Source organism: Takifugu flavidus, chromosome 16 (assembly GCF_003711565.1).
Source record: "Takifugu flavidus isolate HTHZ2018 chromosome 16, ASM371156v2, whole genome shotgun sequence".
Lineage (NCBI taxonomy): Eukaryota > Metazoa > Chordata > Actinopteri > Tetraodontiformes > Tetraodontidae > Takifugu > Takifugu flavidus.
The window spans coordinates 2628523-2654564 of NC_079535.1; the positions used below are offsets into that span (position 1 = coordinate 2628523).

The window sequence follows — 26042 nt, forward strand, 5'->3', positions numbered from 1 at the left end:
CATCCGGTTCCTGCCTGCCTGTCCAGTTCACGCTGGGATGGATCCCTCTGCAGCCTGTCAGCCTATTAGGAATGCTTCAATATGCATGATGACTGCAGAGAGACATTAGCGATTTCATTTGCCTTCTTCTGAATGACCCATCTGTAAACACCTGCTAATATATATGTGACATTGATGGATGAAAGTCATTCTGCTGTGGTGGAAACAGTGTAAGGATGATTGGGCTCCTCCACGCCGGCGAGCATATTGTCCGGAAATGGCAATTTAACGAGCTCTCCTGGTGTTAAGTGCCGCGTGGCGGCCTCTCGTAGCAAGTGGTCACCTGGCTGACCCTGGGCCGTGCTTCCCCCTGCACGGGCCCTGCTCGCTTCATTGGCTGACAGATCAGACTGCCATGGAGACAGCTCATTAGTCCAGTAATGAGAACCACACCAGCCACACGCTGCCCTGTTATATCATCTTTGTGTCATGATATTTGTGGCTGGGAACAGAACATTGAGTGCTTGCGTGTGCATGAAATAGTCAGACTAAGATAGAATTGTGCTTCATCTGTGACAGAAGTCTCCAGAGAAAGCCTATTCATTCCCTTACGTTGGCTGAAGGGCCACTTATTTCAAATTAAAATTTCACCCTGCTGCAATCATATGGACAAGCTATCTTCCTAATCAAGTTAAATTCACAGTAATCTATCTTCCAATGTATCTGTGAGTCTTGTAAAAAGAATGGAAACTTGTAGGGAAAAGTTTTTGTGTGTAAAAAGTTTAATAATGCATCCTTAACAGTCTGCATTTTTTAACTTTTAAAACATTTCTCAAAAAGTTTTAAATTTTCCAAAATTAAATACGAGATGGATGGAATTCAAGCCTCAAAAAGATTCCAAATCGAACATGACAAGACTCCTCTTGACAATACATTCAGTATCCACTAGAAGGCAGTATAGCACAAATAATCGCTGTCACTGCTACCAACAACTTAGAGTGTGTGTGTGTGTGTGTGTGTGTGTGTGTGTGTGTGTGTGTGTGTGTGTGTGTGTGTGTGTGTTTGTGTGTGTGTGTTTGTGTGGTCTTTCCACAATAATAAAATAAAGCAATTTGCATAAAGCAATTTGTTCAGGACATAACACACAATACGCAAATCTCTTGAGGATAGCGGTATGTCCGGACGTCGGGTGTTCACGGATATACAGTACAATTTAAATAGCATAGAAATTTTAATAAATGTTACCTGTGAAAAATTATAATGGCCGTCAAATAAATACACACAGTCATAAATTCCTGCAAGTATGTTCAACTCCAAACGAGACCGGATGCAGTAAGTGTTTCCGGTTGTTGTAGCATTTCCTGCATGACAAATTCTGGATTTCAGGATCTATGTGTTGTTTTCTTTTCGTTTTCTATATTTTTGTGTTGTGTGGAATTTATTTAGATTTTTTTTTTTTGTTTAGCCCACAGCTGTGCGGAAGTGACACAACAGGCGCGCGCAGCGTCACGTCACGCGAGAAAACAGAAGCCTGCTAGGGAAAAAAACATCAACAACAAGAAGAACATTTTGGTAAAGATAAAGCCCGGTGACAGTCTGCAGACATGTCCAGCACGTCGGTAACAATCCCGAACGATTGTTTAGACCCGTGAAGGTGAGCTCCCACCGACGGTCACGGTCATTTAAGGCTTATTCTGGGCAGTGCGGCGACGCGTCCACGGCACGCAAACATCGCCGCGTCATTAAAATTCACTCACCGAAACGTTGCGGTGCTACAGCAACATAACGCTTTAATAACTAAGAAAAGGACTGTGTCCAACGATTGTGTGATAAAGCTGCAGGGAGCCCCGATGTTAAGAGGTTCTTGTTGGTGTTTCTTGGAGGAAGAATGAGGAAGTAGCTTAATGAACACTGGAAGAGAGCTAAGACGCAACTTAGCGCACTGTGGGATGTTCTGGGGAGTCATTAGCACAACACAAAGTACTTTATTCGTGCAATAATCACAATTTCAGGTGCTTTTTATAAATGGATCTTTAGGTCATACTGTCTTGATTAATTATCCCCAAGCAGAAGATCTTGCTGTTTGTCAAAGTAGTGTCATACCGTCCATAACACCCAACTATCACTTCATACACTAATATTGGACACTGCAGTAAACATGATTTAAGTGATATTCGGGTAAACACAAGTTACGTGACAGTGTTTTTGCTCTATTATCTGTAGGCTATGAATTCAAGTGAGCATGGAGCTGTTCCAAATGAAGCAATGCTTGAGAAAGGTAACTTGTGCAACATACTGAATCTTTGTGCATCTAAAAGAGCTACAGATAGTAAATGGAGATCAGTTCTTTGATTCTAAGGTGATCAGCAAAGAGAAACACAGCTAAATTGGTTTTTTAAAGAAGGTCTATTTGTATCCATTTGCATACTATTCTTTAAGATATTGGTTACATGCATACTTTATGTTGAGGAATTTAATAAGGAAGTCAGTGCTGAAACTATGATACGATAATTATGATTTGTGTGTGTTACTACACAAAGCAAAGGCAAACATCTACAGGAGGAATTTCTTTTGTTTTGTTTTTTTTTAGAACACAAAGATGTCCAGGATTTTAAAGAGGAGCCAGAAGACTTGGCTATTTGTAAGCCAGATGAAGGATTTGGAGGAGGATCCCCCGGAGCCTCTGAGACTGGCAAGCGATCATGCTCAGAGATTGGCCCCCAGACAAACAAATCCACCTGCAGCAAGAGAGTCAAGGTTTCTGGTGAGGTAAGACACGTCTTGTGGTTTTTTGATTTTGATTTCATAAAATATCAGCATGCAAAGACGTGTAGAAACTGATTAAAGTACCTGGTTATAAGGCTTTGTTTCCTGAGGTGGATCATTTAGGTTTTTTACTGTGTAATTTGAGGGATAATTAACGTTATTTGTGTTTTGTCCAGATGAGACGGCTCCTGGTAGAAGAGGACAGCAGGCACGAGCCGCTGTGTCTCACCACAACTGGAGAAAAGAGGGACTGCGTCCAACAAAAGTCCAGAGTCTCGTACAGAAAGCCTCTTTTCAGCATCTCCCACCGGATCTCAGACAAGAGAAACACGCCTAATTTGGAGCAGCAAGCCGGTCACGGCGGCAGTGAGTTCAACTACAGTGGCATCTACTCATCCAAGCTCCAAAGTTCGGTGGATAATGGTGCGTGGGACAACTTCTCCCTGGTGGACACGTTGGGTCCGTCTTCGTCACAAGACTCCAGCCTTTATCCGCTGATTGAGAAAATGTTTCTCATCCTCAACACGCTCAATTCCAGCATGACGCAGTTGCACAGCAAAGTGGACTTGTTAACGCTGGAGGTCATGCGAATAAAGAAGCAGATCAAACCGGTCGACTTGGTGACCGATTTCCAGCCTCCTCCTGAATACCTGCTAACGAGCGATGAGCTGAATCAGCTGAAGGAGCAAACGTCGAGCGCCGGGGAACTGGGCTGCCGCCTTCTCGTGCATCTCTTTCCTGAGCTGTTCAAAGCCCGGGAGTGTTCTCATGAGTGCATGGCTAGCAAGAGAACGCTCGAGTCTCTACATCTACAGCTAATCCGGAACTACGTGGAGGTCTGCTACCCTCCGGTCAAGAACAACGACGTTTGGCAGGAAGAATGCCTCCTTCAGATCAATGACTTATTTAACCGCTTCTGGGCTCAGAGGGATATGGAGAGCGCTCGCATGCTCAGGAAGCAGGCGGCCGCGAGCGCGGGGATAAAGGCGGAGGCTCCGCAAACGTATCACTTTATTAACGAGCAGGGGCAGGAGGAGCAAATCTCTGTGGGTCACCAGCAGAGCACGCCGCCAGACCTCCCGTTCAATACGCAAGCCACGGAGGAGCTGGACGAGTTCTCGTCCCCCGAGGACTTTGTTGTTTTCCTGACGCACCGTCTCTTCCCCGAGGTTTTCGAAGAAGGGAAAATGCCGGAAGGCTCCAGCAGTTTCGGCAGCGTGGGGCAGCTAATCTTGGACTCTGAAAAGATGGAAATAATAAGAAAGTACATGGAAGCTAATTTCCCCGACGTGCCTGAAGACAGCTGGCTTCAAATATGCATTCAGCACATGGAGGACGCGCTGGAGGGCGCTCACAGTAACGGGAACGGGAGTGAACCCGATAACAATAACGAGGAGAGCTACGACCTGGTCAACCTTCCAGAGGACGTTTGCGTTATGACGGTTCCAGAAGTGGGAGACTACGAGAGACCTAGCCGCAAGTCGAAAAAGTCTCTCCTCACACCTATGGACTTTGACAATCTGGAGATTCCTCTTCCGGACTTCGGTGTCCCTCAAGAGTACATTTTGTCCAGGGAGCAGCTGAAGAATATCTATGAATGTAGCTTATCTATCGGGAATTTTGCATCCCGGCTGCTGGTGCTAATGTTCCCGGAGCTCTTTACGCACGAGAACACGCGGAAGCAGTACAACTGCAGCGGTTCTCTTGGTAAAAAACAGCTGGACCCCGTTCGGGTGAACCTGATCCGCCATTACGTTCAGCTGGTTTACCCACAGGCCACCAACGACCGAGTGTGGATGGTGGAATTTGTCGGCAAACTGGACGAAAGGTGCCGGAGACGGGAGACGGAGCAGCGGAGGTCTTACACGCAACAACGCCGAGTGTTCGGCCAAGACTCGGAACAGGACTTCCTCCTGAACCCGCTGCATCCAGACGGCGTGAGAGAAGAAGCCGAGATTCCCTCTTTACCACCGGAGAAGAGCAGCAAAGACTTTTGCAAGATCCCCCTGGACGAGCTGACGGTGTCCACGCCCGAATTCCCCGTCCCTTCCGTCTACCTGCTCTCGGACAGCGAGGTGCGGGAGATCGTCCAGCAGAGCCTCTCCGTGGGGAACTTTGCCGCGCGGCTGCTGGTGCGCCTCTTCCCCGAACTCTTCACGCAGGAGAACCTGCGCCTGCAGTACAACCATTCGGGCGCCTGCAACAAGAAGCAGCTGGACCCCGTGCGGCTGCGACTGATACGTCACTACGTGGAGGCGGTGTATCCTGTGGATAAGATAGAAGAGGTGTGGCACTACGAATGCGTACCGAGCATCGACGAACGCTGCAGGCGGCCAAATCGCAAGAAGTGCGACATTCTTAAGAAGGCCAAAAGGTCGAGCACTGTGTCGTAGATTCAGTACGTCTCACTTAGGAAACACTTTTCATAAAATGATTGCACAGTATATAAGCTGAAACCTTTACAAGCTGTCCAACGTCAAAGGAAACGGAGCTGTTTTTGAGTGTCTTCGGTAATATCTAGTTCTATTTTAACTTTTGACTACAGCAATAATAGTTGGAGCTGTAGTTCTAATATTGGATAGGGTGAAACTGCTTCTATTTATCAGACTGTCATAGCTTATCTAACACTTTGTTCTTAAATGTAGTAGCCTTAAAAACAATAACCACGACAGTAGCTGTTAGCATTGACCGCACCCATGCTATGGAAAAATGAAATCAGTTATTTGAGAGTTTCCCATTGCAGTTAATGATGTAGCATTGTGTCGCCACTGTTTTAATAATAATGTGCTTATGTTAAGCCTTCTTATAGAAGTTTATATTGTAAAGACAATTTAACATGACTACGGATCATGATAAACTATTTCTAATAAAAATCATGATAACAATTGGGCTTTTACCACTGTCCCTGCTGTCATTTCATATCTGCAAAAAGAGCCTTTTAACAGTAAGTCGCTCACAAGTTTGGCAGCACCAAACAGCTTAGACAGAACTTTATTCGTATGAACCATTCGGTAAATCGACCTCAATAAAATGATGTGAGAAAAAACAGAGTACCGCAATTTCCGGACTACAGAGCGCACCTGATTATAAGCCCCATAATCTAATTTTAGAAAGAAAATCAATTTTGTACTTATACAAGCTGCACCGGATTTTAGACCGCATGTATCCCACGTAGTAATATGAAAAATTTGATCGAAAACATTCAGTACCGGTATATGTTTTTATTACCGTAAGGGACGAGTCACTGACGAGTGACAGACAGGTAAGAAACAACAGCCACTCTTTCACTTGTATGTTTATACAGAGACCTTAAATCCAATTTTCATCACATCAGGATTTTTTATCTTTTCTTTTAATTTAATCCGCTTAGCAACATAAACAAATATATTCTACCGGTAAATGCTTTTTTTTCAAACGGTGTCTGTAATGCAGCTACCTTGAAATACACCTTTGTATCAGCTACACACAAATTACGTTGTTTATGCTTTTTTACTCAAGCAATGAACAATCTAAAACTCCCCGATGGCCCACCTCTAAAATCTTCTATTTTCATGGCTTTGGCGATTGCTTTTGCCTTCTGTCTGATTTGTACAGCGGAAACACCGTGGCTGCCTGTTCTCTGTGTGTTGACCCAGTCTTCCAGAAAGTTTTCAAGCTCGGGCCACCTGTGATGTTTACGTCTAAAAGCTTTTGTCGTCTTTTTGCTTTGGATCAGTTCTTCAGGCGGCCGTCTCCACCTTCTCGCCATTGATTACCGTAATGTATGCCAAGATTACACTCGATTTCCTTCTTCAACCGCCAGAGTGATCGTTTTTAACTTAAAAGTCGCATCATATGCTTTTCTTCTAGTAGTTTCCATGTTGATGAGGGTTAGTAAAAATGACTGATTCACAATAGTTGTGATAGTGCACCACGTAACATAAATAAGCCGCACCGTAGAATAAGCCGCAGTGTTTAAAGTGTAGGAAAAAAAGTAGCGGCTTATAGTCCGGAAATTACGGTAGTTAAATACGAGGACTGATCCAGCAGTTAATGCTTCAGATGAAACCTCATCCTTGCCAGAATACGTCATGTGCTTTTGATCAGCCCAGTCATCAGGAAAAGATTTCCCACTATTGGATCCTCACATGCAGCATTTATTGGGTAAGTCGGGGTGGTGGGGTTAAAAAAAAACAATCCTTCAACACCTTTTTCACAATTTCATTCTTGTATGTCTACAACCAATGTGGCGGTAACCTTGAAATCATAATCCAAGATCCACCTTCGGTGACGGAGGCCACGCCTCCATCTGCAGGTGTCGTCTTTACGGTCCATAATGGCCAAAAGCGCCCTGCTAGCGTTCATGACTTGAAGGCCTCGTCCTTGGGCAGCTCTATGTACTTCCATCGCCTCAGGACAACCCTGTATTTCTCCGTGGACGTCGTCTCACCAAACACCCTGCGGGGGGCGACTCTCATGAGGGCGACGGTGTTGTTTTCACGGTTCTCTGACAGCACCAGGTCTAAAGTGTCCCCTACTTTCACCTGAGTAAAGTCAAACAAAAGAAATTAGGTCTATAAAGTGGACACAGCGAGGAGGTGGAGTTCTGGCGCCGACACTTACGGTTTTGCTTTTTTTGATAAGTCTTTGTCCGTTTAGCCGGAGTTTGTTGTCATAGAAGGCGTCCTCGATCTTACTGCCGCGAGACAAGAAGCTTCTTTGAAACAGGGCCATCGCTACAAAGCTTTGGTCTTACATGCGATACCTGGCAAACAATAATGTGGTTTGGATCAGGCGAACTTACTTGCGCGCCAAGTCCAGGCCAGCTTTCATGATGACGTCATAGCGAAAAGACTGCACGTTCTTCTCAATATCCTTATAGTCTTTAGGGAGGTTTGAGTTCTCATCCGCATCGTCCTCGTAGTCACTGTCCTCCGGATGCACTTCATCGTCCTCCTCGTCTTCCTCACTTGTTGTCTTAGCCGAACCTTTCTTCTTGTTGCTTTTAAACCTCAGATGATGGAGAGGCCAAGCCCCCGCCGAGTCTCTGCCACAAGGAGCAGGTCTGTGAGAGCCGAGTGCTGGGATCGCTGCGCAGCCCCACAGCTGCCGTACGTGGATGGCTCTGGGGCACCATTCGGTCTGCCAAGGTCCGTATCCCGTAGCGATGATGTGGTGGGGATTCAACCTTCCCAGCTGCCTCATGGCGAGTGCGTGCACCACCAGCCTCTTCATACTGGTGCTCCAGCCAGTAACTGCAAATTCAGCATTTATGTTGACACTTGAGCAAGATAGAGACATAAAGTGCTTTGTTCATTTCATTTAACGATTAATATTATGACTTAAAATCCCTTTTGACAATGCAACGTCCATACTTTTAGAGGAATGTGGCGTCTGGTTATATCGGATTGGGAGACAAATACATCTGAGAAAAAGTTTCTGTGCACCTTCAAAATAAAAGACCGTCATTATTTCCTGTGTACGTACCGATTGTGCCATTCAGACCAGACATTTAGCAGCATGTTTGATTAATAAATGTGGAAATGCATGCATTGCATAAGAAAATAATTGGAGGATTTCCAATGTGATTGTTTCACATCCATCCCAACTTCCCTGGCAACAAATGGATATTAACAAGGGTGTAAATATGCCCGTTGCGTGTGTACATCATTTTCCTACATTTTCCATAGGTCAATAAAATGCTCCCTGTGCTTGACAGAGGTTAAAGGGATCCTTGAATACAGGGTGCACAGCTAGCTAAACTTCTCAACAGTCGGTGAAGGTTCTGGTACAATGCACGACTTAATTAGCAACTAACCGTACACAGGCAATTTTGGCACATTGGTCATATTTTCATGGTATGAATTTAATGATTTTATGTCATATAAGACAAAGTGGTAGATCGCTCACCTATTGAGTAACCCCGCATGGCTAATTTGACGTCGCCTGTCTCTTCTTCTTCTGTGGAGTTGATGCCAGTTGGCATCTGTTAAGTTGCATTACTGCCACCTTCCGGTTCTCCCAGGTTTCTCATTAAATCCGTTTTTAATAGACCCCATAGAGATTTTTTTTTTAAATGTTAAAACGTCTTTCCTCCCACCTGAACCCGCTACATAATTTGCATGTCTTGCTGTCTCTGGTCCTTGACAATACTCGCATAGCACAGTTGGATGTTTCCCCACATGTGTAGAGGTTTGGTTTAAGTTACTGTCAGCGATCCTGATCCTTGTAAATGCTACCTGCAACTTTCTGTTCCTTCCGTTGACCCTCTTTCCAATGTTCGTTGGCTTCCCCCCCACACAATGCTCCTGTCCTCGGACTTTGATCATTTAATTTAAACAGTGCTCCTCTTAAATGCTTCTTTTGCCACGTTGCCTGCCCTGACTTTCCTTAAAATCCCCAGGTGTGTTGGGGTCCAAACCATCACAACACAAAACCGTGTCCCTGCACATTTCCCATATTCTGTGATTACGTTTATCACTAGATCTCGGTAACTATTTTAATATTTAAGGCTGCTACTGAATCAGTGATGATTGACTTCTTGGTGTTATGATGAAACTACTGCAGTGTGATAATATTGCAATCAACGCATGAGCAAATCCACTTATGTGATTAGATGTTCTTTGGGTGAGCTCTTCCTCACACTCTGTCCCGAGGGTCACTTTGTACACAGAAATACAGCGGTGCTGCCACCTGCCGTAGAGGATGCGAACTGCTTTTAAGGAAACCGAATGGTACTGTTAGAGATAAGGAGGCATCAAGAAAATAAAAATAAATGTCTTAAAAAAAACAATTCACTTTAGTAAAATTCAATGTATTTCAATTCAACTAAAGCTACGTGAATGCTGTACGACAAGTATCAAATTGTAGTACAAAAACGATCCAAAAAAATAATGCGTGCAGTATCACAGCAGTAGTGCATCCTAATACATGTGGTGTAAAGTCCATTAATATAACTGAATTTTCAACAGAAATTAAATGAATTGATATGTAAATCAATCAGCTCTAGGGATCTAGTCCAACATCGCGTTTTAATTTAAACATACATTTATTGCAATATTTGTTTTTCCAGCATAACTTTGAGTACATTTCATTTAAGATATTCATACAATTTTTCCTCCAAGAAGAACATTTTTAAGTATTTTACTGGAAGTTTTGAGTGCTCTTTTCATTCCTCGTCGGGTACATTCTTGTGAATGTACAATACCCCATCTAGCACATGTTAATATTATGAGGGAATTTACATTAGCATTCATGGTCACTGCAATAAAAGTGTCACCTCAAGTGCATAATACTAGTGTCACTTTATTATTGAAACTACAAGGGTTTATTCATGTACAGTAATTGAGATGATATAAAATTATCATTAACCTTGCATCATGTTCACATATAACCAAAAATGTATTTACAGTACATCCTTGCATAAACTGCCTGGAAAAACGAGAAAAAGAATATGTGCATGGATTTAATGATCTGGCTTTGTCTACACACAGGCTCTTATCTTCTCAATCCCATATTAGCCTCCTGCATCGGAAAGAAATGTAGAAAGAAATACGTCTCATCACAATAAGACACATGTTGATATGTGGCAGTTATTGGTCATGAAAAAAGTAAAAACAATGTGCAAACAAATGTAGCATAAAGCATCCAGGCTTTATAGTCGTTTTTGTTTTAAAGGACACTCAGTGCTAGGTCTGAAACGCTTTTACAGGTAACAGAAGTGACACATTAGGCTCAGTCCAAAGTAATGAACTCAATTGTGCATCTAAACTGCTCTGTAGTGTAAACATGTAGCACCAGCATCCGCCATCAGTCCGTTTCCTCATTCAAGACACCACCACAATGATTTCACTCTCATTACATCACTAAACCAACACCAACTATTCAATTTTTTTTGCTGTTGTCAAATGATATTTCAGTAAATTCAGAAAACGACTGACACAAACAAAACACAATTCCAATTTTTACGCTTGCTGAATCCTTTCACAGATCTCCGTCACATTGGCTGCAGGTTGCCATAGTGACCGATGTATCGCTGCGAAATGAAGAGGCGAGACATGTATATGATTTTCTTCTGTTTTGAAAGGATGGAATGCTTATAAATAGTCTGAACTTGGCAATTATTTCTGTTGTTTTTTGCAACTGAGATTAAGCTGAAAAGCAGATATATTTCTTTTATTTCTTTTTTTACGTGGCTTTTGAAAAAGATTCCGTGAGGTAACTGCAGCTTCACCTTCAGCTGTGGTCATGTACAGTGTAACAGTCCTCCTCTGCATGGATTTCGTGGTCAGCCAGGCAGACTTGATATTTGCGTCCACTTTGCTCTGCGCTAATTCTTCTGCCTTATTGCTTGAATCACACATTCAACAGTCTGCCCTTTCACATCTGTGATGTTCCTATTGGGCCAACGTGACTGTCAGTCACTGCATAGTCATAAGGAAGTCTCCACACAAGAGCCGTTCCTGTGGAACGACCTGTGGTTGTGGCAGTTCTCGCTGCAGTGGACGATCAGCACCGGGTAGCAAAGGGCGTCCTCATAGTCCGGGGGTCCTTCGTCGTCTGTGTTGAGGCGCTCTGACAGGCAGCGGGTGTTCTCACTGGGACTCTCCTGGTCGTCCAAGCTGCCGCTCCTCCAGAAGCAGCTGCGCTGGGAGCCGTAGCGTCGCGCTAAGGAGAAGCGACTACTGCTGAAGGGGATGCGGGAGCTGGCGCCGGTACAGATGCTCACGGCGCTCCTGGAGAATACCGAGGAGCAGCTGATGGCTCGGTGGCAGCGCTCGCAGTTCTGACGTATCCCGCTGAAATTGGAGGGGCGCTGGGCCAGGTCTATCAGGCCGGCCTCGGAGTAGCTGGGCACCAGCTGCTGGTTGGACCGGATGTGCCATTCCAGCTCCGTGCTGTCGATGGTGTTGACTCGAGGGATCCGGCGCCAGTAAGGTCGATCGTCACAGGGCGTCACAGGGACGTAATCGTTCCCGAAGAGCTTCTCGACTCGATAGTGGACGTAAGCCGTGTGGTACTCGGTGAAGACTCTGAGAGGCCAGGAGAAAGTGAGGAACGAGGCGAACCAGAAGACGTAGTGGGACAGATACCAGGGGTGGTGGTCCGGATCGCACAGGACCATCACATACTCCTTGAGGTCGATGTTTTTCAGGTGCATGCCTTCCCGGGCCTCCATGTAGTCGTCCAGGCCCTCGTTGTCAGTGAAAAACCTCGCTCTCTGCGTCAGGTAGGAATTCTCAGACTCCACGTTAGCAAAGCTAAAGCACTTGGTGAAGCGCATCTTTGTGAGCGCACACTTCTCCAGCCCCAGTAGCTGTTTGGAGACGTCTTTCACGCCACAGTGGCTGTAATCAAATTCAGCTTCGGCCACGTGAGTGTTGACCCGTTCGTGGTATACCTGAGTGCTGGTGTAAGCGTCTCCGTTGCGGTAGCGCGTGACCTGCCGCGTCCGCCGCACGTAGTGGTAACTGATGGCCTTCCACCAGATGCAGGGCTTAGCCTGCTGCATTCTTTGGATGCGCTCGTAGATTCCCTCCACGTCTACTTTGTGCTGCAGCTCGTTTTTCACATGACAGTGCCAGCACTCCACCAGGTAGACTAAATAGAGCATGCCCAGCAGGGCCAGGGGGATGTAGATGTAGCCGTCGGAGCAGGGGCTGTCGTGGTACATCATGGATTTCCCCTTAAAGGCGCTGTCAAAGGTGAGACGGGTCACCTCGGTCACGTGACACCACACCATCGCGCCCATGCAGCCGTACATGAGGACGGAGAGCAGCAGGCATTTCCAGAAACTCTCTCGGCAGAGCGACTTGCTCAGCGACTGCTTGAGGGGCCGTTGCTATGGAGCCAAAACAAACACACATGGAAATGAATCGGACCTTCAGATGAGATATTTTGCCCGCCGTCGTCTCAGAGTGGCGAGGCTCCCGCCGAGGGGTCGAGCCAACGTTGGGGAGACACCGAATCAGAGCTTATCACCCTCCACAGCAGGTGATTGAACACAAGACACAATGCTGGGAACAGCATCAAACCACCTCGGAGCCTGCTGAACTAGCATATGTGGAAGGCTACACATAAACCATCTGAGATACAGGCAGGTGATACTGGAGACTACAACGTACCTCCTCTCTGCTTTCCTCCTCGAAGACGGTGGTGGTGGCGGTGCTGGTCTCGCTGGCCGTGGCAGCGGATGCTGGCGGGGACATGATGCTGGAGCTGATGATCTCAGGGCGTGGGAGATGTCACTGCCGCGCTTCTGCAGAGTCCCTCGAGCAAGACGAGCGTGTGCCTCAGACCATCACATCTGTCTCCATTTTGAGCTACTCCACCCTATGGAACGCCTGAGACGACGGGATGGGGGGGGGGGGGGGCGTTTAACTCACTGAAACCTAAATAAAGGAGAAATCTGGTGAATAGGAAGGGGGTAGAACGACGGAGAGGGTTGGGCGTCTGACTAGAGAGGCTGCATCCCGCGTTGTACGGATTGGCTGTCGGTGCCGCAGTAACAGGATCGGAGGGGATGTTTTTTTTTTCTATTAGCCTGTTGGTCATTGTAAAATGAGCGTGTCCTGCCCCCCTCCCCGCTCCCGCAGCTGGTGTCCGTATCGGCGTGTGCAGGGAGGCGGAGGCGCCTTTACGCAGAGCCGGACGCGACGCAGCGCTCGGCTGAGGCAGGTGGACGGATCTGTTCTGCTCCACTGCGCCGGGCTTCCGGGGAGGATCGGGCTGCGACGGGGAGATTTTCCTTCAATCTGAGATTAAAACTTGGGTTGTTGATTTCCACCAGCGAGGGCCCGTTTGGCGGAGGGATTTTGCGATTGTGAGCGTAAAAAGCAGCAACACTTGTGTCCTCGGAGGCCACGTTTTAAAATGTTTTATAAAGACAAAGCTCAACCAAATCATGAAAAGCAACGTTTGAAATGATATGAGGAACATTTCTATACACGAATCTTTCATAATATATGAACGTCTGTAATGTAGATTCATGCTGCTGTGAATGGTTGCGTCATATTGTTGTAACAGTATTGAGAATTTTGCTTGTTTTCAATTGAATCAAGAAACCAAATAATATTTAATTTAATGTAATCAGTAGCGTAATATCAGTAGGGAGCCACAACATGTATAAACTGATTTGATAAAGACATTAAAAAATGAAGCACCAGGCACTTACCAGGCAAAATTTATTGTTCACGAAATATATCAAAACATTATGCACGTTATGGAATAAAAAAGAACACGTAACATTAAGATTAGTAAAAAATACATTTTAAAAATCACAAAATGGTATGTGCACACAAGAATGTCGTTAACATCACCTGAATTTTCCAGCATTATTTGGGCAACGTCTCAAAAAAGTTACAAAAACACCCTCAAAGGCTGTTTGAACTGACGGTCTGATTTTACTTTTTATTGTTTTGTTTTAATGTTGTCATCCATTGGATAAATGCGTGGATTTTAAGACGTGTTTCTTATATTAAGGGATCAAAAATCACATGTTTCATATTATAGCAGATGAGATCAACCATAAATGTATAGAATCATGGTGGAAACATAAGCGTATCCTCAGTAACAGGCCTTCATGTGGGTAATATCTGAACTGTTGACTACTTTTCCCAAGGTCTTCTTTTCTGTTGATAAAGATTGATTATGGGAAAAAAGGATTATGACAGAAACATTACAGTCTCTACTTTGTTTCTTGATGTAAATATATCCATTTAATGGAACAAAACCAGCGCTACTTACAGGATACACGTTGGACAGGTTGTTGAAAAGCACCTGTCCCGCACTCACTTTGTTTCTCACTCCTCTGATGGTCCCATTCTTGCTGCAGATGTTGATCCTCTTGTTGCTGAACAGCTTCTCTCTCTTGGCACTAGCATACAAAAGCAGGTCATCGGGTTCACCGCCGTTCTCGTCCTGGGCCGCCCCAAGCCCGTTTAGGTGGCTGTTGGCCTCCCCAGTGGGATGTGGACTCCCCTGCTCTGCGCCTGCATGGCTGCTTTGCTCGGAGGCTGCAGAGTCTGACAGTGAAGCACACCAGGCTGTTTCATCCTTGAATACCTCCGCCAAGACCCGGCCGCTGTTGGCAGCTGCTACTCGGAACCTCACTGTTTTTCCAGCCTTTTCTTTCTCTTTTTTCCAGTGTGGCTCCTCCATTGTTACACAGCAATGACTCACATGGCTCTCATTCCTCTCAGGGAAGCTGGTTATGCTCCTTGCTGCTGTGACATTAGTGATATAATTAGCAGACAATATTGTCCCGCTTTGATGTGTCAAAATGAACTAAAAGTACTCTGGCTACAAACCCTGACACCAAAGTGTTCCATAATAGATGAAGCTGCCATGGCAACAGCCACAGGGAGCAAACAGTAACTTATATGACCACTTTCAATAATTTATAAAGGTGAGTTTCAAAACCCATGGACGCCCGACCCTGTCGTAGATATGTGTCCAAACAATGCTGCTGTGAAGCACACACACCCTTTTGTGCACTTCAAGCTCATCGGTCCTTAAAGTAAGAGGGGCATTAGCTTGCAATCACTTTCCAGGCAGCAGAAAAGCTCACTGTTGCAGAGCAGCAAGAAAACGATATTGATTTTGTGTTGAAGCCATCACTGGTGTTTAGGAAGCCAGTGGTTTGAACAAAAAAAAATGCTTTGCTTAGTTTTTCTTACTTACTCAAACTGACTGTGCAAATGCGTGTGTAAAGAACACACTGGAATGTATCTAAACTACGAAAAAACGGGTTTAGAAATCGAATTTATTGCATATTTTATTGACATTAACATTGATAGAAAGCAATAAATATATGTATTATAGCTATTGTTATTTGTGTTCTGTAGGTACCGTTTTTCCAAGCATTTCTAGCAGAATTCCCCAGTGACGCTTGTAAGAAGCGAACAGCAAGATTGTAGTTCATCTGTCGGCCTCTAGGTGACAGTATTACTGTCGCTAGAGTACCTCACAACAATCGACAACGAAGAAGAAGAACAGACGCATGGTATCGACATGGGGAAAAGAAGACAGAATAAGGAGCTTTTGGCCAATTTAACCAAAAAACAGAAGAAACACCTGAAAGAATTTGGAGAGGAGCACCCGTTTCATGACGCGTAAGCAAAACAATAAGCTATTAAGCTAAATATAGCTTAATGTAAAGAACTAGATGTAATACATTTTAAAGCTGTTGAACAACCAAGTGTTATTTGTGTTTCCTTGCAGTGTAAATGAAAGATCTGAACGGACAGAAATAGTTGAACTGGTGAGTGACACTGACAAAGTTCAAGTTTTGAAATATGAAAATAACGATTGTAGTGACTAAACAACATGACACTGCAGTCAAATGATAAATAATCATCAGTAATTGCATTCCAACAAATTAAAGGCATGCATACATATATTGTGGCAACTGAAATACACACCTCAATTTGTACTATAAGTCATATGCTGCTGTTACTACTTAGATCTGAATATATAGTGATGCTGTTGTGCATGTGGTGTTCCAGCCACCAAGCCCAGAGCACTTTGATGCTGATCCTTATAAGCAAGACGAGGAGGAAGAAGAGGAACCAGAGCAGAAAACAGCCTACCAGAAACTTCTCTCAACCCTCAGCCAGCCCACCAGTAAGGAACTGAGTGAAGAGAGCAGTGAGAGTGAAGAGGAAGAAGAGGAGCTTCTGGAGGAAGGTGGGCTCTTTGAACTCCAACACAATGAAAGCGGCGTTGAACATTTTGCAGTCAACCAATGTGAGCTTTTGCTTTTTGTTATAGCGGACAGCGACGGAGATGGTGAGCCTGACGAGGGTCAAAGTTCAGATGAAGAAAAGGCCGTTGAACAAGATGCAGAGGAGCCTTTGAGTACAATGGTGCAAGAAGGAAGAAATGAGGTAGAAGAGTTTATCGACGAAGAGCACGAGTCTCAGTTCTGTCTGGAGACTAACTTCATGGATGAAGAAAAAGAAGAAGACAGAACTCCAGAGCAGAAAGACAGCTCAGGTAAATCCACACCTACATGATCCGATTCACATGACAACAAGGAAACTATTGCAAACGGGCTAAAATATTCTATTCATCCACAACAATAACCAGACACACCTCCTCATTTAATGGTTTTCCTTTATTTTCATAACTATTTACTGTGTAGATTCTCACTGAAGCCATAAAAACCACAAATGGATTTAAGTAGAAAAGAACAAAGTGTGAAATAACAAAGCATTTTGTGGATCCTTTGAAAAAGCCACCCTTCGCTTTGATTCCTGCCTCTGGAGGTGGTTTTCCAACAGTCTCGAAGGAGCCCGCAGAGATGCTGAGCACTTGTTGGCCCTTGTACCTTTACTCCGCAGTCCCTCCCATCCCAATGAATCATGGTCCAACTGAACTCAACCTGGATGGGAAGGAATGTTGCTGCTCTGGTAACTGTGCAGAAAATAGGAAAAATAAAGAAAGAATTCCAACTGTTAACAACTGTTGATAACAAATTAGCCACGAGGGTCTGCACATCTTCAGTGACTACTTTGTGTGTCTAATTCATTCTGTTGAGGGTTTTACTGCGAATGACTAAACTGGAATACAAATTTCCTTCAGTTTATTGAGGTAATAGCCAAACATGTTCACCTCGTACTTTAAGAACAAATAGTGCAACAAATTCCTTGCTGGCGTCTGATGACTTGCCGTAGCAGCAGTGCACGTCTGCAGGAAGGTGGTGGCCTCGCGAGCAGTTGCTTACTCAGCTTTTGGAAAGTAGCTGGCCATCGCATGTAGTTTTTATGCTTCCAGTCAACATCATATCAGCAGGATTTACACCAGCCGTTGATTTTTCTATTCAACCTTTTTCTTCACATTTTCTTTGCAGATGTGTTTTCACAACATTTGGACAGTGAACTCAGTGAGGAGGATGTTCAGATTCTAACATCCGACTGCAAAGCAAAGACTCAGATCCCGGTATTACGTCACTGTTCAAATCTAGAATCTATTTTTTAAGAGTTTGCTTATTTCACTGTCGTTGCTTCTGTCAATTTTAGTGGCCGAAATTGGGAACTTTACTCGTTACAAAACCTCTGGACAAGTTTGGATCCATCGGCCCTCAAAAAGACACAAAACTCCCTGCTTGGCATAAACTTTTGGAGACACGCTGGAAGACTCTAAATCAGATGTCCAGTTCTAAAGGGGCAAACGAGGAAACCAGCCCGCTACAACTGGAACTACTCGCTGCTATGGGGACTTACAAGGACCTTTACTACCCAGAGGTGTGTCCTCTGAAGCAGGGCCCACAGGTTCGGAGCGCGTACTGTCTCCACATTCTCAATCACGTCCTGAAGGCCAACTCCCAGGTCCTAGCTCACAACGCTCAGCTCAGAGATCAGAAGACCAAACCTGGAGCTGGACTGGAGGAGGAACCCAGAGATCAGGGACTGACCCGGCCCAAGGTAAAGAGCTTTATTTTATTTTAGGCCTGATCTCCGGCTGCCAGGATCACATATCTTAAGATGTGTCACCATCACGTGAACTCTAAAAAGGCTTTTTTTTCTAATGAAAGTCTTCTATTTTTGAAAATGATCACAAGACAGTATCTTCCTAAATGCCCCAATATTGTCAGGTCCTCATTCTCGTCCCATTTCGTGGCGGAGCTCTCCAAATCGTCCAGACGCTCATAAGCCTTATGGAGTCTAAAGGCAAGAAGATTGTGGTCAACAACAAGAAAAGGTTCAAAGACGAGTTTGGAGAGGACGAGGACGATAAGCCACCCAACCTGCAACGACCAGATGACTACCGCGCCATTTTCTCCGGAAATGTGGACGATCACTTCAGAATAGGTGCAGAGGAGAAAGTCGAGCCTGATTCGCTGTGAGTTTTCCAGTCTGAGTCTAATTATCCCTGTGCTCTGCACTCACCAGGCATCTCTATCGTGAGGAGCAGCATTCGTCTGTACTCCCCCTTCTACTCATCAGACATCATTATTGCTTCTCCACTCGGCCTGCGAACGGTGGTGGGGGCAGAAGGAGAAAAGAAGAGGGACTTTGACTTTCTGTCTTCTATTGAGCTGCTGGTGCTGGAGCAAGCAGACGTCTTCCTCATGCAGAACTGGGAGCACGTCTTGGTAAGAACACACACCAGTTCAGTGTGTGAACGCCTCTTTGATTTACTGCTGGGAAGGACATGGCAGTTAAAATGCAGCAACAATGTGTCTTAGATAAACATTTTAGTAAATTGAACAATTTTTTGGCTATTTTATGGTCTCAAAAGTGTTTCTTCAAAGTTTGTAAATTCATACTCAAACTATCAAGTGAAAACTTTGCATCCTAACACGCAACAGACATGGTTCTGTAGTCTCCACTCATAATGATCCATGAATACAGATGTTAAGGGGTGGGGGGGTCTTTAGAGGACAATATTGATTTATTTTGTATGGCAATGTATCAATATATACACGTCAAGTACCGATCTTTTGTCACATAATTTGCAAACGTGAACTGGAGCAATAGTGATCGTTTATTTTGTCCACTAGATGGTGCTATTGTTTTTCATAGGTGAGGTCATCAAAAGCTTACATGCTTATTTGACTATAAAGCTTCTCTATTTAATGACATTTTAATATAATTTAAAATGAGCACATTTACTTCTAAATAGCCAAGTGGTTGAATGGCCTCCACAAGCAGTTTGCAGTTGATGGACTTTTGTCTTCCAGCATGTGATGAAGCACCTGAACCTGCAGCCGCTTGACGCCCATGGAGTGGACTTCTCCCGGGTGAGAATGTGGAACCTCAACAACTGGGCCAGGCACTATCGGCAGACACTAGTGTTCAGCTCTATCCAAGACCCACAGATCAACAGCATCCTCACAAAACACTGTGCCAACTACCGAGGACAGGTACCGTTATCTCCTCCATTTAGATGTGAATGTCTGTAAAGCTGTCCCACAAAACAAAACCTTTTAAATGTAAAGTGACATTAATTGCTTTTCTTTGACTGTGTCTCTTTTTAAACATACGCTTTGTGTTTTATTTTATAATCTCAGATTTCTACTAAGAACATGCCCAAAACAGGCTCCATCTGCCAGGTTTTGGTCCAGCTCCCTCATATATTTCAAATGTTCTCAGCTGACAGCTTCATGGACCAAGATGCTCGGTAAGATCTTAGTAAAGGTGAATCATAAGTCTGTTGCTATTACATTTGAACTGGTTGATCCCACCAAACTACATCTCTCTGTTTTTCCTGTTGCCCTCCCAAACTTCTAGGTTTCAGTTCTTTTTAGATAAAGTGCTGCCTCAGTACAGGGACTCAGCCATGTCCCACACTCTCATCTACATCCCATCTTACTTTGACTACGTCCGGTTGCGCAATTACATGAAGAAAGAAGAACTGGATTTTGCCAGCATCTGCGAGTATTCCAGCAGATCAGAGGTGTCCCGGGCCAGACACTTCTTCCAGAGAGGAAATAAGCAGTTTGTGCTCTTCACTGAACGCTTCCACTTCTACAAGAGGTCAGTTTTTGGAAGAGATTGCCCTTGAATGTGTGCTTGGTTAGTAAGCAACCTAAAAAAGAAACAGACGTTTAATCCTGATCAGTTAAACCTCAGATTTCACATTCCTGTCTGTTATGGCATATAAGTTGATCTGAACAGCGTAGATGAAACGTTGTAGAGAGGCTGCACAAGCCAGTCAACACTACATTCAGTAAGCTTATGTCTTTGTTTTATCATTTTCTTCTGGCGGTAGCTCAGTCTGTGGTTGAGAAGCCGGGGGTTCTGGTTGACCCCGAGTTGGACAAAATTGCGGGTAGCTGCTAGGACACCTTCAGAGCTCTGCCGATTTGCCCATTAGCAGGGCACCAAAGCCCCAAACACTCCCAAGATCTCCGATATGGGGCTTGGACAGGTTCCAGTATCCTCTTCTGTGAGCATTTCTAATCCCGGCCCGTCTCGGTTCTGTTCTCTCTTAAGGTACACCATCAAAGGGATCCATAACTTAATATTTTATGGACTACCATCCTTCCCCCACTTCTACAGCGAGGTTTGTAACATGCTGGCGGCAGGGGGGCAGGGGGAAGAGGCCAGCTGGACCTGCACCACCATTTACTCCCGTTACGATGCCCACAAGTTAGCCGCCATCACTGGAACGCAGCGAGCCGGACAGATGCTGCACTCTAACAAGACCGTTCACCTCTTTATCACAGGAGGGGACGATAAACGCTCCCGATGAGCCACGTGGGACATCTGCTGTAAATGATTACAGAAGAATAAACACAGACAAAATACTTTAATCTGTTTATATTTTTATGTGCTGATGAAGGGAACATTGGTTCTGTAAAATGTTATTTCATACGACAGTGCCTGATTATTCTTTACAGCTGAAAATTAAGTAATAAACTGGTGCTCTGATGGTGCCCAATTTGATTTTTTTTTGGTGGGGGGGCATGATACTTGTGCATAAATATATAAAGTTGTGCTACAGACTTTTTTAACATAACAGGAGTGTGCAGAAATACTACTGGTGCCATTTTCGCAGTTGGAAACGTCAGATATGTCACGTGACATCAGCTGATCTTCAAACACTGGACCAGATGAGTAAAAAAAAAAATCATTTAGGCCAGCCCCCATAATTATTAACTTTCTGAGTTGGTGTCAAATGCGACTTTGGTCACGGAGCAACAGTAAATCGCGCGCTCTCCTACCTGACAACGCATTTGGAAAGCATGGAGGATCCCAAGCAGAAGCTGAAACTGAAGCGGGAAGTGGGGCTGATGGGAGCTGTGTCGCTTATCGCTGGGACGATGATCGGCTCTGGGATCTTCATGACCCCGCAGACGGTGGTGGGCTCCATCGGCAGCACAGGGGCCAGCTTGGTGGTGTGGGCGTCCTGTGGCTTACTGGTGATACTGGTGTCTTTCTGCTATGCTGAGCTGGGCACCGTTATCCAAGAGTCGGGAGGCGAGTACATCTACATCCTCAGGACCTTTGGGCCGGTCATGGCCTTCGTGCTGGTCTTCAGCTCCGTGTTTTTCGTGAGACCTGCTGGGATCGCTGGGATGGGCCTGGGTTTTGCCCAGTACGTGGTGGCTCCCTTCTACTCAGACTGTCAGCCTCCAGTGTTGGTGGTAAAATGCGTGGCGGCGGCCGCAATCCTGACTCTCGCCATCGTGAATTGCATTAATGTTCGCCTCTCGATGTCAGTGCAGGTTTTTTTTACGGTGGCCAAAGTTCTGGCCCTGGCTGTCATCATAATAGGAGGTCTAGTCATGCTCATCCAAGGACACACTGAGAACTTTGATGACTCTTTTAAGAACACTAACCTTGGCATCAATCCTATTGGGATTGCCTTTTATCAAGGATTGTGGTCCTATGACGGATTCAACAATCTGAATTATGTAACCGAGGAGCTTAAACGTCCAGAGGTGAGGTCTGCGCATCAAGATCCAGCCAACATTTGCCACACCATTACTACAAAGGCATCAAACAACCATTTTACCACTGTTTATTGCTTTATTACCTTGGATTTTAAAATCCTTTTGACCATACTTTAATTCCAGGTCACATTTTATGGTCCACAGGTTTTACAGCATCCAGAACAATAACATCAGCAACACTGCCACCTAGTCAGATTTTCACCTCAACTCTGCCACTGCTGATAACCAGACTTGGTTATTGACTTGGAGGCCACTAACCAGCCTAAGGGCACTATTATCTCCCTGCTCATTTGTTGGTTTTATTGGACAACAGGCTCAACAGCTGGCTGAATGGAGCTTATATTTATACCAATATGGCTCATTCTCAACATGATGCTCACTTCTGGATTAGTGCTTTACTAGTGTGGCTTCCAGGTGTGCCTCTGTCTTTACTCCAAGGACTGAGCCAAATTGGAAAAAATCAAAACCCATGTTTTAGACAGCTGCACCACTGAATCACATTTCTAAGTCAGAACTGTCCAGTGAAAAAAATGTAAATCTGACTTTATCTGACCATACATTTTATGGCTTATCCTGTTACTGTTTTGCCAGTTTACAATTTTATTTTCAAGAGTCTTTAGGGGTGTGGGCTTCCTTATCTCCCATCTACGTTTACCTTTCATTCTGCGTTTATGTTTCATTCGCTTTTTCTTTACCCATCTGTACGACTATGGCAGACAAGAAGCCCGGGGCCTTGACCGTGAAGCGGGAAATCGGCTTGTTTGGTGGGGTAGCTCTGGTATCGGGATCTATGATCGGATCTGGTATATTCATGTCCCCACAATTTGTCCTGGGGTATGTTGGGAGCCCTGGAGCCAGTCTGGTGATCTGGGCCCTCGCAGGATTTGTAGCAATGTGTGCAGCCTTGTGCTACACGGAGCTCGGGACCATTATTCCTGAATCGGGAGGAGAATTCATCTACATACTGAGGATCTATGGTTCAGTGCCGGCTTTTTTTGCAGCCTACACTTTTGCAATCGTTGTGAAGCCAATGGGGATTTCTGCCACCGCCTTCAGTATTGCAGAGTACGCCACAGCACCGTTTTACCCAGGCTGCCCCCCTCCTCAGCTCCCGGTGAAGTGCACAGCAGCAGCTGTTATACTCCTGGTTGCCACAGTCAACATCTTGAATGTCCGGGCTGCCATCAGGATCCAAGTGGTCTTCTTAGTGGCCAAAGTGCTGGCTCTGGTGTTGATCATCATCGGAGGGGTTGTGACCGTTTTTCAGGGCAGGAGCATCATCGATGTCAATCTAAATGTGGAGCATTCTTTTAGAGGCACAGAGTTCTCCCTAGGCACCGTAGGAATGGCGTTTTATCAGTGTCTGTGGTCATACGCTGGCTGGTACAACTTAAACTATGTGACAGAGGAGCTGAAAAGACCAGAGGTAAAAATACACACTGGCCACATTTCTAACTTGCGTCAGTGTATTAACTTTTAGTATTTAACCTCCCTCCGAGGCAGACTTGTCTATGTGTGAATGCAAACTTATAGGACCCCCCCCTCAACTGCTGGGTCCACTCAGGTTGTGTTAATGGTTGTGTCCCTGCAAAGATCAGTCATTCCAAAGCCAGAGGTGGTCAAAGTGTGTCGTTATGGCTGTAAATCTGCTCTTATCTGATGCTAAACTGTGAGTTTCACATGGTCGATAAAGAAAACAGATTACATAGATTCATAAGGAGATTACAGAGTCCATCTAAAACTGTTGTAGTACTGTTGTCATACACAACATGGCATATAACTATCTCAACAACTGTTGATCGTGAAGATCTTCCAAACTCTCCTGTTTTAGATTTCATTTTGGGGGGGAAGAATGATGGTAAATTACATTACTCACATGAAGCCAAACAATAAAATAAAGTTTTAATTGAAAAAAAATGAATTTTAATTTAATATTTAGCAACATATAATGTAATAATAAGTTATTAGTTAACAATTTTTCACACTACATGGATTTATTGTATGTAAAAAAGATTCAAATACCCAATGCAAAGGTGATATATGTATATGTATATATATGATATATATATGATATATATGTTTCCATCTTTTTTGAGTGTTTTTGTATTTTTCGGATGTATTCTGAACCAGGTGAATCTTCCTCGTGCGATCATCATAGCCATCTCTCTGGTGACTGGCTTGTATCTGCTCGTGAACGTGAGCTATTTGACTGTGATGACCCCCAGAGAGCTCGTGTCCTCCAGCGCAGTCGCAGTGACCTGGGGGTGAGACCCCATGACACTCCCACACATTCACATTCAAATTCACAGTCCTGCTGGTCAACAGTGCTGTTAACAGGGATGAGCCACATTTACAACACTAGAAACTTCTGCTGATCTCTATACTATAAGTACATTTAAGAGTTATTAATAGAGAGTAAATAACTTTATGACATCACGTTAGGGCTCTATAATCATGCATTGATTCCTTTTCCAGGTAATGTACATATCAGAAAAATTGGGGTCAGTAACTGAACTGAGACTGATTATTATCTGAATTATTCTTATTAATTGTAAACCTGATGTGGCTGTGAAGTCTCATATAGGTGCCTCAGCTGCCATTCGGGGCTCTTCAGTGGTCCTTTAAACATACAATTTAATAACAAAGAATAGTCTCAGAAATGAAGTTTTAGGCTACAATTAACAATGCTGACATGTCAACATGGAAGGAAGGTGATAATGACATAACAGAACGGTCAAACAGTCGTTTCTAAGAGTGTTGTGTCCCCACAGGAGCAAGGTGCTTGGCAGCTGGGGCTGGATCATGTCGATTGCTGCGGCCTTGTCTGCTTTTGGATCCCTGAACGGCACCTTCTTTAGCGGCGGCCGCGTGTGCTTCGTTGCTGCCAGAGAGGGACACATGGTGAGCAGTTTCCGCAGCTACGGAAGCACGTTCCATTTGGTCCGAATGAGATGGCTGTGCAGCCAGATCCCCTCTGACCTGGTTCCAATTTGTAGCCAGATATTCTGGCAATGGCTCACGTCCACAGACTGACTCCTTCACCGGCCCTGATCTTCTCCACAATCATCTCCCTGATCGTGTTGATCCCAGGAGACTTCCAGAGTATCGTCAACTATTTCAGGTAAAGGTCAGGTCTTTGTTGTATGCATTGTGTAACTTTCTGGGTGTGTTTATAAAATATTGGTCTACATTTCATTCCAGCTTCACTGCCTGGTTTTTCTACGGCATCACTGTGTCTGGACTTCTCTACCTCAAGATTAAAAAGCCTGAGCTTCCCAGGTCTTACAGGGTCGGTGTCAAACACGTTACAACCCGACACGTCAATATCACGAACACACTTGATTCGTTAAGAGTGGCCGTCAGCATCTGCCCGTCTTTTCTTCTCTCCCCAGGTACCATTTGTCCTGCCTGTGCTGGTGATCATCGCATCCATATTTCTGGTGCTGGCACCCATCATAGACAAACCCCAGATTGAATTCCTCTATGTGACTTTATTTGTCCTCAGTGGAGCCATATTTTATATCCCTTTCATTCACTATAAGTTGTGTCCGGGACTGTTGAACAAGCTAACAGTGTTCCTGCAACTTATGTTGGAGGTCGCCCCAGCAGAGAAAAACCTGTAAACTTGTGACTTTTTCAGTATAAAGTGCATCTAAAATGAGCTTATTGTCCATTCGACATGTGTTTTCTTATCAAAATGTAAAACTTCAGTCCAACACAATCCCATGACGCCTGTTAATAATGTCCTTTGCATTAATACAGGAACACTTTAAAATAAATGCAAACTGTACTTTATGAGGGCGAACACAATCAATGGAGCAGCCGAATTTAGCAATGGAACTCACTGAAACTGAGACTCTAAACATGTTTTCAGTGCATTGGCTTGATTTTTTTTTCAACCAGTAGGATTGTAGCC

General features: G+C 44.6%; 6 protein-coding genes across 10 annotated transcripts; 3 read left to right on the forward strand and 3 right to left on the reverse strand.

Annotated features, from left to right (window-relative positions):
- Nucleotides 1-1330: 1330 nt before the first annotated feature.
- Nucleotides 1331-5641, forward strand: bend3 (BEN domain containing 3). Of its 2 annotated transcripts, none has more exons than XM_057011776.1 (4): nucleotides 1331-1633; nucleotides 2203-2257; nucleotides 2570-2743; nucleotides 2922-5641. In XM_057011776.1, the coding sequence occupies exons 2-4, from the start codon at nucleotides 2222-2224 to the stop codon at nucleotides 5136-5138; spliced, it is 2427 nt and encodes an 808-aa protein (XP_056867756.1). In that variant the 5' UTR covers nucleotides 1331-1633; nucleotides 2203-2221; the 3' UTR covers nucleotides 5139-5641. The 2 variants fall into 2 exon arrangements, with proteins under 2 accessions (XP_056867756.1, XP_056867755.1); XM_057011775.1 differs by having other exon boundaries at nucleotides 1332-1633; nucleotides 2570-2748.
- A 1219-nt stretch (nucleotides 5642-6860) lies between these two features.
- mtres1 (mitochondrial transcription rescue factor 1) lies at nucleotides 6861-8783 on the reverse strand. 2 transcript variants are annotated; one of them, XM_057011784.1, is made up of 4 exons: nucleotides 8635-8783; nucleotides 7529-7979; nucleotides 7348-7420; nucleotides 6861-7268 (listed from the first exon to the last, which is right to left on the reverse strand). In XM_057011784.1, exons 1-4 carry the CDS (start codon nucleotides 8708-8710, stop codon nucleotides 7086-7088), a joined length of 783 nt encoding a protein of 260 aa, XP_056867764.1. In that variant the 5' UTR covers nucleotides 8711-8783; the 3' UTR covers nucleotides 6861-7085. The 2 variants fall into 2 exon arrangements, with proteins under 2 accessions (XP_056867764.1, XP_056867765.1); XM_057011785.1 differs by having other exon boundaries at nucleotides 7529-8005; nucleotides 8635-8680.
- Nucleotides 8784-9736: 953 nt separating this feature from the next.
- On the reverse strand, nucleotides 9737-12990 carry tmem151bb (transmembrane protein 151Bb). Its single transcript, XM_057011778.1, has 2 exons — nucleotides 12849-12990; nucleotides 9737-12565 (listed from the first exon to the last, which is right to left on the reverse strand). Exons 1-2 carry the CDS (start codon nucleotides 12930-12932, stop codon nucleotides 11156-11158), a joined length of 1494 nt encoding a protein of 497 aa, XP_056867758.1. The 5' UTR covers nucleotides 12933-12990; the 3' UTR covers nucleotides 9737-11155.
- A 417-nt stretch (nucleotides 12991-13407) lies between these two features.
- utp25 (UTP25 small subunit processor component) lies at nucleotides 13408-21106 on the forward strand. Its single transcript, XM_057011777.1, has 13 exons — nucleotides 13408-13546; nucleotides 15570-15836; nucleotides 15946-15985; nucleotides 16230-16410; nucleotides 16495-16719; nucleotides 17576-17664; nucleotides 17745-18149; nucleotides 18320-18536; nucleotides 18618-18820; nucleotides 19409-19591; nucleotides 19739-19848; nucleotides 19959-20204; nucleotides 20664-21106. The coding sequence occupies exons 2-13, from the start codon at nucleotides 15736-15738 to the stop codon at nucleotides 20920-20922; spliced, it is 2259 nt and encodes a 752-aa protein (XP_056867757.1). The 5' UTR covers nucleotides 13408-13546; nucleotides 15570-15735; the 3' UTR covers nucleotides 20923-21106.
- On the reverse strand, nucleotides 13894-15059 carry grxcr1b (glutaredoxin and cysteine rich domain containing 1 b). Its single transcript, XM_057011788.1, has 2 exons — nucleotides 14470-15059; nucleotides 13894-14354 (listed from the first exon to the last, which is right to left on the reverse strand). The coding sequence occupies exons 1-2, from the start codon at nucleotides 14881-14883 to the stop codon at nucleotides 14331-14333; spliced, it is 438 nt and encodes a 145-aa protein (XP_056867768.1). The 5' UTR covers nucleotides 14884-15059; the 3' UTR covers nucleotides 13894-14330.
- Nucleotides 21107-21334: 228 nt separating the features above from the next.
- zmp:0000001267 (b(0,+)-type amino acid transporter 1) lies at nucleotides 21335-25787 on the forward strand. 3 transcript variants are annotated; one of them, XM_057011780.1, is made up of 7 exons: nucleotides 21983-22114; nucleotides 22271-23552; nucleotides 24257-24390; nucleotides 24898-25027; nucleotides 25123-25247; nucleotides 25328-25415; nucleotides 25519-25787. In XM_057011780.1, exons 2-7 carry the CDS (start codon nucleotides 22836-22838, stop codon nucleotides 25747-25749), a joined length of 1425 nt encoding a protein of 474 aa, XP_056867760.1. In that variant the 5' UTR covers nucleotides 21983-22114; nucleotides 22271-22835; the 3' UTR covers nucleotides 25750-25787. The 3 variants fall into 3 exon arrangements, with proteins under 3 accessions (XP_056867761.1, XP_056867759.1, XP_056867760.1); XM_057011781.1 differs by lacking the exon at nucleotides 22271-23552 and having other exon boundaries at nucleotides 21335-22114; XM_057011779.1 differs by having other exon boundaries at nucleotides 21836-23552.
- Nucleotides 25788-26042: the final 255 nt, after the last annotated feature.

Bases quoted from the DNA above. Each gene is read 5' to 3' on its own strand.
- bend3 (XM_057011775.1), top strand. From the start codon at position 2,206: ATGAATTCAAGTGAGCATGGAGCTGTTCCAAATGAAGCAATGCTTGAG. The intron at 2,258-2,569 runs GTAACTTGTGCA...GTTTTTTTTTAG, and splicing joins TGAAGCAATGCTTGAGAAAG to AACACAAAGATGTCCAGGAT. The intron at 2,749-2,921 runs GTAAGACACGTC...TGTTTTGTCCAG, and splicing joins GAGTCAAGGTTTCTGGTGAG to ATGAGACGGCTCCTGGTAGA.
- mtres1 (XM_057011784.1), bottom strand. From the start codon at position 8,710: ATGCCAACTGGCATCAACTCCACAGAAGAAGAAGAGACAGGCGACGTC. The intron at 7,421-7,528 runs GTAAGTTCGCCT...GTCTCGCGGCAG, and splicing joins GGCCTGGACTTGGCGCGCAA to TAAGATCGAGGACGCCTTCT. The intron at 7,269-7,347 runs GTAAGTGTCGGC...GACTTTACTCAG, and splicing joins TTATCAAAAAAAGCAAAACC to GTGAAAGTAGGGGACACTTT.
- tmem151bb (XM_057011778.1), bottom strand. From the start codon at position 12,932: ATGTCCCCGCCAGCATCCGCTGCCACGGCCAGCGAGACCAGCACCGCC. The intron at 12,566-12,848 runs GTACGTTGTAGT...TTGGCTCCATAG, and splicing joins AGGAGGAAAGCAGAGAGGAG to CAACGGCCCCTCAAGCAGTC.
- grxcr1b (XM_057011788.1), bottom strand. From the start codon at position 14,883: ATGGAGGAGCCACACTGGAAAAAAGAGAAAGAAAAGGCTGGAAAAACA. The intron at 14,355-14,469 runs GTAAGTAGCGCT...CTTTATCAACAG, and splicing joins ACCTGTCCAACGTGTATCCT to AAAAGAAGACCTTGGGAAAA.
- utp25 (XM_057011777.1), top strand. From the start codon at position 15,736: ATGGGGAAAAGAAGACAGAATAAGGAGCTTTTGGCCAATTTAACCAAA. The intron at 16,720-17,575 runs GTAAATCCACAC...TTTTCTTTGCAG, and splicing joins AGAGCAGAAAGACAGCTCAG to ATGTGTTTTCACAACATTTG. The intron at 19,592-19,738 runs GTACCGTTATCT...TTATAATCTCAG, and splicing joins GTGCCAACTACCGAGGACAG to ATTTCTACTAAGAACATGCC.
- zmp:0000001267 (XM_057011779.1), top strand. From the start codon at position 22,836: ATGGCAGACAAGAAGCCCGGGGCCTTGACCGTGAAGCGGGAAATCGGC. The intron at 23,553-24,256 runs GTAAAAATACAC...ATTCTGAACCAG, and splicing joins AGGAGCTGAAAAGACCAGAG to GTGAATCTTCCTCGTGCGAT. The intron at 24,391-24,897 runs GTGAGACCCCAT...GTGTCCCCACAG, and splicing joins GCAGTCGCAGTGACCTGGGG to GAGCAAGGTGCTTGGCAGCT.